At 32.6% G+C, this 9,978-nt stretch overlaps 1 protein-coding gene across 2 annotated transcripts in view; it reads right to left on the bottom strand.

The window, feature by feature from the left end:
• Positions 1-207: 207 nt before the first annotated feature.
• The window catches only part of MINDY2 (MINDY lysine 48 deubiquitinase 2), a 114,881-nt gene continuing 105,110 nt past the window's right edge, over positions 208-9,978 (bottom strand). The window contains exons 8-9 of one of the 2 annotated variants that reach the window (XM_074294633.1): positions 7,983-8,207; positions 208-6,969 (exon numbers count right to left, since the gene is read on the bottom strand). In XM_074294633.1, the coding sequence (XP_074150734.1) occupies positions 6,835-6,969; positions 7,983-8,207 (360 nt within the window). In that variant the 3' untranslated portion in view covers positions 208-6,834. The remainder of the gene's footprint in view (positions 6,970-7,982; positions 8,208-9,978) is intronic. The other variant, XM_074294634.1, reaches the window with a different exon arrangement.

Here is a 9,978-nt window from a genome sequence, read left to right as displayed (position 1 = left end):
ACCTAGATTCACATGATCTTGTCCACAAGCAGGCAACCTTTATTCGTGATCCATCTATGCTTATATATTGACTTGCCTACTCACAAATGACTGAAATAGAACTATAATGAGTATTAAATTCTCATGGCAGTCAACTAAGAAACCAGAATGCAATAACATCTAAAACTAAGTACTTGGTAGGAAGTTATGTATATAGCACAAAGGCTGTTTTGTCTGAATATCAAAGTTTATTGAAATAAAATATAATCTATAATAAAAAATACTAAAGATATTATTCACTGGTTACAATTTTAAGTTATATTTACAAAATATCCAACATTTTATCTAACAATGACTATCTCTGTTACAACAGTAAACATGGTAAGTTCCAATACTGATCCTTGCAGTCATAGGAGTTATGATTTTATACATTTCAATCTGTGTTCAATATGCTTTAAAAAAGGAATATGCTTCAAAAAGCAAAACAAAGACATTTACTATTATTCAGTTTAGTCTGATGTAGATGTTAGCACAATTAATATTTAGAACAGGAAAATTCTGTCAGAACTTCAGCTCAACTTTGAGAGACTCTGGAAACAATTCAGAGAAAACACTTTCCTATGGGTCATCTTTAGGACTGATGATAGTTTATTAAGTTTTTAAGATTATAACTAGCTCAAGGATATTCAAAGCAGAAGTTTCAGAAGTGTGGGTCAAAGTTTTTAAGAAACTAAGAGGAGTTGGATGATGAACAATTAATGCTTATTTTGATCTAAACAATGTAAATTCTAACATCTTTGAGAAATGTGTGGTGGCTTATGCACTAGAAAGCTCCCTATCCTCCTCCTCAGTATATCATAGAAGTTTCTTGATTTAAATGAAGTGAGCAGAGATGAGGAAAAAAAATTCAACTGTTTCTTTTTCACTCCATCCCTCACTTTTCACCCCTACTAGTTCTTTATCCTATCCCATCTTTCAATTCTTAAAGTGTGTCATAGCAAATTTCCAAGTGTCTTGCAGAAGGAAAAATTTGAAACAAATTGGCTTTTAGTTGAATGTCAAAGATTTAGGGAAAGATCTTTGAGAGTAAATCTGATCTCATGAGTCATTATTAGTGTCTTGCTGAATCATTAATCACATCATCCACCTCTGGAATGATAACAAAGTGGCCACTTATAACAAAAATGAATCTGTTAAAACTGTGGTTTAGATTGTAGTATATACTTCACACATTAATGACAATGGATCTCAAAAATCTATTCCTTTAATTAGAAACCTTAGATGGAAGGACTCTTACTACAGTGCCCCAAGAGTGATTGCCTCCTTGAATTCTGTATCTTAAAATGTGTGTTTCTTTTTAAAAAGTGAAACCAAAATAGAACAAAAAGTTTTCTGCTTTTACCTTTACTTAAAAGGAAAAAAAAATAGCCATTCAAATTTAACAAATAGGCATCAACATACAAAAAAATGTATTACATTTCTCCCCTTAAGATGAAGGCAGCATCCCTGCTTAAAAAACGAAAGTTTTTTTCCTTTTTCAAGTAAAGATGAACATAAAGTTTGTTATGAATGGAAACAACTTCAAAACAGTGATAGAAACTGTATTAATTTAAGGTCCAACAGAAACGTTCACTATTAATTATGCTCCTGATTTGAATAAAATGACACTATACTTTTTGTTACAGAGAGAGTAGTTAAATACTCAAAACTTTTTACTCCTGTACTGGTATCTGAATTTCCTAACTATAGTAGCAGTGTACCAAGCCCTTGTAGGTCATTATAAAGAAAGGAAGCATAGATCACTTTTCATGATAATAGAACAGAGATCTGAGCCTGACTTTAAATCTGCAGTCTTATAATTCTTTACCTTGTTTCTGAGTCTAATGTATGATAAGAGATACAGATGATTTAGAAATAAGAAATTGAAAGAAAAATTCCTATCAAAGGCAATATCAACATTAACTAAATGATGCATTAATTTGAATCTCAGTATTCAGATATAAACTAAAAATTCTAACGTCCAACAATTTGGTCCAGTGTTTGTTTTTTTTTATCCTAGATCACTCAGTCACCTATATGTTCAGAAGTTTTCTGTTGTGATCAGATAACCTCTAATTAAAAGTAAAAATAAAGAATATTTTCATTAGTACTTGCAGAACATTATCTTATTTCTTTGGTAAAGAAAAGATAATCTGTTAATTCCTATCTGAACAAATATTACTATTGTTATCTCTCACTGTGAATAGAGCAGACTAATAAATATAGATATGCATTATAAACTGCCTAATTCCTTTTATAGTTAAAGTTTTTTCCCAGCATTTCAAATAATGCTGAACACTAAGTTAGCATCAATATTAGGAGTCACATTAGAATATCAAATTATGACTTTAGATAAGGGCTAAAGAAAACTAAGTTTTAGTTTAGAAAATCACTGAATAATGAATTGACCCAATTAAAGGATTCAGCAAGAATTATCAGATTCCATTAAGTTGTTTTTCTCTCTGCAGTCACTTAAAAAACCCCAAGAATTTAACCACACTTTATTAAATAACATTTTACACCAATCATCAGAAATAACAATGAGAATGAGAACACTTGAAGAACATGGGGCAGCCAAATCCCTAAGGTCTCTAAGTGAAGAGAGATGGTTGTCTTTCTATTTATAGAAAAATTCATAAACACATACTTGAATCTTGATGACTTTATTCCATTGACAGCAGGTATACATAATTTAATTTTTTTAATCTATGAAAGAGATTTGAATAAAAAATAGATTGCTAAATGTTTTCCACCAGATGCACCTGTTTTGACAAGACCCATCTCTCACTGTACCTTTCACAGTATAAAAGCATTCTGAAAAATACTTTAGGGAGATACCACATCTTAACAAGAGAATATAATACAACACATATGACTACACAAAAAACTTGACCTGGAAACAAATCTTTCAGCAAGCAATTTTACTCCAAAATGACATGGTTGAATAGAAAAATGGTTCTCATAAAGCACTTCAATTAAAAGTGTACACAATACATGTGGACTACTATAAATAATACATTGTGCTTATACTGCGCCATTTACTCATAGGTCCAAAAGACAAAGATTTTTTTCCAATTACAGAATAAAACAGAGGCACAGGAAGTCTATCTATTTGACCAAAAAAAGGGTAGAAGGCTACTTTTTAGAACCCAAACACTTCAGGATTCTAAATCTTCAGCTCCGTTAAAGGCTAAACTACTCTTTCTCTACTACAAAACTGTACAGATACTCTGGGTGGCTCATTAAATTAAATCAGATACTAGAAAGTTTTAACATCAAATTTTCAATTAAACTACTGCATGGTTAACAAAGAATTCTAAGCATATAATTCTTTTTTTTTTTTGTGGGCTTTGAATCACCTGGCACATCAAACAGGAAAACATTAAAACAAGCATTTGAAAGGCAGAACAAAATGTATTTTACTAAAAGTCATGACTGCTTAAGAATCGCTCTAGAAATAATCATGAATCTTTTTCGCAGTTTTATGACAGCTCTAATGAAATCCACTTGGACTCTCCCCCTTCCCCGCAGTCAATGTTCAATTTTCTGCACAGATTTTCTTAAGCCTGCCTACACAGTAAGGCTCTCTATCTTTAGGTAAATAGAACTCTGATTTATGACTCATAAATAAAATGTTTGGAACCAAAACAAACAATCCACATAATCATGTTATGGCTTTTAAGTCCAAAATGATTAATATCAGCCAGGTAATCTAATATCAACAAGTTTGAGCAGATTGGGACTAAAAGGGAAGAGTTTTGTTACAAATGCAGGACAATTAGGTGAGGACACAAAGTACATTCCAAATCCTAGCTGTAAAGTGAAGCCTCACTCTAATTATACTCATCTATATCATGGAAATTCTCACTTCCCAAGCAAGGATTGTAACCTATATAAATATTAGCCAGTGAATCATGATGTTTACTGCAATTTGGACTTGGGTTTTCTCTGGGTGTAGGGTGTTTTAAGAGATAAAACTATAAAGTGAATTTAACTGCTTGCAGCATACACATGAAACTCTGAAACCTATCTGTTTGCCTTGCATTACACAGTGGGAGGAACTAAGTGCAGGAAAATCTGCAGGTAGAAGATAGCCCAGCTTGTGTCCATTCTCTGTCCCACCTCTTTTGCCAGAGATGATAAAGATTTCTTATATGCAGAATGGACTATTCATGAGTCAAAAACTAAGGTGTTTAGATTCTTTTAACTTTTCTTAAGATGTAATCCACAAAGGGTATTGAGTTTCAGTCAGTACAAATTCAGGCTGTCCAGGAAATACTTCAACATACAACTAATCAAATCCAAAGACCCAAATCAGCAACTCAACGTCTGAATACTAATCATCTGTGGAGAAAAATACAAAATATGAAAATTAAGATAGAGTTGCTCTGAAATTCTTGATAACCTCTTCACTGAAGGGAAATATATCTGAAAAGTTTTTTTTGTTTGTTTTGTCTTAATGGCACAGGATATCATTTCCCTCCCTCTCCTCTTTACTTTCTATTATAATCAAAAAGAACATTTTATCCTTATTATCTCTAATACATCAAACTGAATTTCAGGAATGTAAGAAAGACTTGTAAATACTATACATATAAAACTGTGATATTAACAAATACATTAAAATTTTCATTATTTTCTTTTAATTATACATTGAGATTACTCTGAAAATAACAGTGCTGGTTTAAGTGAATAATTTTTCAGTGGGAATGTAGGATGGCAGTATTTTCTTTGGAAAGAACTAGAAGATAATGATTAACTTTTACACATTTATTTTTTCAAAAGCAATAAATAAATATAAGTACACAATTGTGGCAAAATCTGCATTAGATTGGATTTTCTTGAATTTCTTGTTTATAATTTTTTTGTCACTCCAATATGACACACTGTTATGATCCCTTTTGGGTAAAGAAAATAAGCCACGGTGTTTGTTAGTTTAGTATCAAGCAGAAATTTGACAGCTTCAGCATTGGGATGGAGGTTAATCTCTTTGCTTCTACAGTGAATGATGTCATATATTTTATCAGGTCATCAATGTATGAGAAATTATCAACAATTATTAAGAGTTCTAAAAAATTTGCATATCAAAGTTTTATATTCAAAACAGGATCTTCAACTGTTCATGTTAGTAAAGCAAAGTTGAAGGTACAGTGAACTCTGTAATGCACAACAGATATGCAACAGAAGAAGCTAATGATTCAGCTTGACCCTAGACTTTGTCTAAGAGAATTTTTTCTTCCATAAATAAGATTCTACTATTTCCTTAAGAAATTATATTACACTTGGTTTTTTATCATGGTAGTAGCTAAAGGAGTCATTAAAAATCTAGACTACTTTTAAGCAGTCTATCGTCTTCCCAAACCAGAAAAGCTATTTTCCAGAAGGATATTTTAACAATTTATGTTGTTCTTAAATAAATGTGTTTACCCAGGCTTATACTGGGAATCACAACACTTTCTGGAGCAGCAACAATTTTTTCAAAAATGACTAAAACAAACTGCTACATAGAAAGCTTATCAAAAAGACTATTAAGATAATTATTTCCTTAATTGTATCTGGGAATACAGGAGAATTTATGATTCCCTCATAATAAAGTTCAACAAATATTTTCTTTCTGAATCCTATAAAGATTAGATATTACATATTTATTTGGTTCCCATAAATTAGAAAATCTGATTGCTTCTACATAAGTGTTCCAAAATTCTAATCTGGTGACTAAAATAAGACAAGACAGTGATATTACAAATGAGTGCCTTTCCATCAGACTAAAAGAATATCTGGACCTCTCAAAATTCCATTCTGAAGTGTGCTTTTTATTTATTCATGATTTTAAAAAAATATTTATATTTAATTTACTTGCTTAAATGGGCAAGTAGACATAATAATCTTAGTGTTAAGGTTCAAGGTTTTTGTGAAAAAAGGCAGATATTAGTTAATTCTGGATTCCTACACTTGCATTTCTACAAGATTATTATTATTAGACATTCTAGTTTCCTCCCACTAGTTGCTTATCACATGGTCAATAAATAAGAACTGTGTGGTCCAATTTACCTATAATAACAAATACTAAACCAAAAAAACCCAATAAACTTCCATAGAACTACAAAATCATTTCTAGAGTATCTTGACAAAATAAGAGTATTAATATTATGCCCAGTTGTCTATTGTGGGAAAAAGCAATACAGATCTTCAATTTGGCCACTCTCCTTCCATTATGTGAGGCTACATTTTTAACAGTCAAAGAAACTCTAACTAAAATTAGAACATGTACTGTTTTTTGTTTTGTTTTTTTTAATTTCAACATTTGAAGCACTGAGCACTTAGAAAGTGATAGGCCCAGCTTCCTACACACAATAATGCTTTCACATCAAGGCCTGGTCACAGATAAAGCATGATGGAAATTAATTTTAAAAATTATGATGCTAACTTTTTGATTTCAGGAAGGAACCTGACAAAACCAATTCTCTCCTTTCATTGTTAGAACAGAAGATGAGATAGCTTACTAACTGATAAATAATAAATGTCACTATGACACAAAACTTGCTATGATTTGAATGTTCAGCTACAAAGTGCGGTATTTTTCATGATCGATGATACAGACACTTCCAACTTGTAACAAGGAAATCCAGCTCATGAGGACTGCACTACGCAACTCTGAGAGTCTGATTGTAACTAAGTAGCAACTTCTTCCTTTTAAAACATGAACAAAATCCATTGGGTAATCAGGCACAGACGGTATGGAACGGTTTTCTTCCTTTTATCCCATGGTTTTGTTTCTCAGGGCAAGTACTTGGCTCCAACAGAATCCAACACCTGTTACAGAATGACACAACTATTTTTCTCTTTTTCCTTTTCTTTGTCTTTTTCTCGAGGTTCTTTGCGTTTACGTTCATTACTCCCAGATTGTCTTCCACTTACTGGAGAGGCAGTTACTTGTGCTGGTTGGCCCTGCTTTAGTTTAAAAAAAAAAAAAAAAAAAAAAAAAAAGATTAAAAATAAAGCATATGAGGATATATTGATTATTTTAAATGATGTTTAATCAGTCATCTCGAAAATAATCACAATATTAAAAGAAATTAAAGGAATTATAAGATACTGACAGTTTTAGTAAAGTTGCATAATTACTTCTCAGAGAAAGTATACTTTATTTTAAGCAAATAAACACAGGACAGAATTCCAAATTAAAGAACTGATAACAGGCACTAGACTAACTTGTTTCACAAAATGCCAAACCATAGATTTATTTACTTAAATTTGTTAAACAATCAGGATTAAGTGACTTATCCAGGGGTAATACAGTGATCTTAATAAGCTAATAAGTGTCAAATGGAGTAGCTCACTTTTCTTTATAACACTTTCCAAGTTCAGATATTTTTGCCCCCCCAGGCATCCTGTTACCTTTCTAGATAAAAAAATTTCTAGATTTCTTATGATTTGATTGCTATGCAGTTATAGTTCTAGAACACACATAAAGGAAACCAATTTCAGCGGAGTACAATTACCAAAATGTAAAAAAAACAAAATAAAACAAAAACCAAATACAGAAGCCCCAGGTTAAAAATCTCAGCTTTAAATGCAAGTAAAACAACTATAACTATGGTAAAAGTATATAAAAGAAAAGGCTAATTGAGAGCATGTAATCCAGAAAATTTTAACATTTAAATCTGGAGTTATAAAATGAACATTGAAATAGACATTTACAGACTGAATATTAAGAGGACTCTTAGATTTATAGTATGATTAATTGACTGGTTTCAAAGACACAGTTAACATCATTGCTTCATAATAGGGAATTTCTGATGTTGAATATATGATCCAGCAAATAATTTGGGGATGATTTTGGAACTTAGAATAGGATCAATAACCTGTGATGCTTAATTAGATGTTAATATTCTCTAAGCAACATATTTCTTCCCCTTTAAAAAAATCATACTTATAGAAAACTAACTACTTTAATTTTTTACCTGGGCTTGTGCAGCAGCAGCTGCAGCTGCTGCAGCAGCTGCCGCAGCTGCTGCTGCTGCCGCCGCCGCCTGCTCTTGTTCCTGATAATATTGAGAAGCTCGTCTATCTTCTTCTTCTTGGAGTTTCTTGGCTAGCTCCAGATCACTAATTCCTTCTGGGATTTGTTCCCAATTAATCTCTTGGCTCTGCTGTTCTTGTTGTAGAGACAAGGCCATAAGATAGTCCTAATAAATAAAATGATCACAATTAGCTATGAAATCTTGCTAAAATTTGACTGTGTATTAGTTGAAATATAGATGAGGCTATGAATAGAGTGTCTCCATAAAATCAGACTTCTTGGGACAAAAATAAGCCAGAATAAATAACACAAATAAGTTTTACATAAACTAGATTTGGGGAGATGCTACAGAATATATTTAGACCAATGAAATATATATATAAATTTGACTTCAATTCTCTTTTCTCCCCTTCTCTTAATTTCAAAACACCCTTGATCTCATCCCCAACTTTTTTCCTCCAGTCTGAAAAAGAAGTTCCCCTTATCTTTGCTAGATGCCAAAGCTTTCTACATATGCCTTTGAGACCACTCATTTCTTCAACAAATTGCAACTTCAATCATTCTGTTCTCTATCAAATCTTTAACCTCTTTTAATTATTGATTCCTTCTTTACCGACTTCAAATGTACCAGTTTCTGCCACTGTTAGAAAACCTTCACCAGAGTATAATCCCTGAAGCTATTGAGCTATATTCATTCAACACTTTCTCCCTAATCCTTAATAATCTAGCCTCTGACCTTATCATTCAAATGACTCTTTCCAAAGTTAGCAGTGATCTGTTAACTGCCAATTCCTTTCATTGTTCCTTAGTTTGTATTTTTCTCAATTTACATGCTACATTTTACTCCTCTTAGAATTCTCTCTCTTTTCTGAGTTTTTAAAGGAATATTCTCTAACTTCATTTCATCACTTTTTCTCAGTCTCTTTCTTGGTTCATCATTGGCACTACACCCTTTTATTTTGTGTATTTCAAACATTATCCTGGATCCTCTATTCCCCCTGCGTTTTCTCTTCTTGGGAACTCCATCAGTTTTAATGAACTTAATTAACTGGGTCACACACACACATACACACACACACACACACACACACACACACGATTCATAAACCCACTCAATAAGTTCTAGTTTGTCCCATAAATTTTAATATGCTATCACCAATGGCTTATTTCAGACTGGTTGTCTTAGAGCCACCATATATTTCATATGTCCCAGATACAATTCATTCTTTTCCTCAAAATCTTTCTCCTTTTCTTTCTTTCTTTTTTTTTCCCCCCTGAGGTTAAGTGACTTGCCCAGGATCACACAACAGCTAGAAGGTGTTAAGTGTCTGAGGTCACATTTGAACTCAGGTCCTCCTGACTTCAGGTTTGGGGCTCTATCCACTGTGCCACTTAGCTGCCCCAACCTTTCCCCTTTTCAAATCTTGCTTCTCTCCTAAATTCATAATGTCCATATTATCCTTGAATCCTTTCTCTCATCCCACAAACTCAATTAGTTGCAAATCCTATACTTTCTACTTCCATAACACATTTCATGACCAATGACTTCTCCACTCATACAGCTAGCACTTTTGCCTAGATAATTACAATAGCTTCCTTTAACTGGTCTCCCAGCCTCAAATTTCTTTCTATTTCAATCCCTCCTTCAAACTCCCACCATAGGAATTTTCCTTAAGTGCAGATCTGACCATATTATTCCCCTATTCAATCACCTATGTTGGCTCCCTATTGTCTCTAGGATCAAATGTGAACTTTTTCTTAGCTTTTAAAGACCTTCATAATCTGCCCTAATTTATCTTTTCTAGCTTCACTGTATATTATTCATACTCTGTGATTTACTTCACCTGGGCTCTATTCTTCAGGTATAACACTCTTATTTCTGTGCCTCTGTACTATATTGTCCCTCAATCTGAAATAATCTCCCTTCTTGCATCTGC

The sequence above is a fragment of the Sminthopsis crassicaudata genome, chromosome 2 (genome assembly GCF_048593235.1).
Source record: "Sminthopsis crassicaudata isolate SCR6 chromosome 2, ASM4859323v1, whole genome shotgun sequence".
NCBI classification, from domain to species: Eukaryota; Metazoa; Chordata; class Mammalia; order Dasyuromorphia; family Dasyuridae; genus Sminthopsis; species Sminthopsis crassicaudata.
Note: the sequence above shows the minus strand (reverse complement) of the source record. Positions and strands in the feature narration are given on the sequence as shown.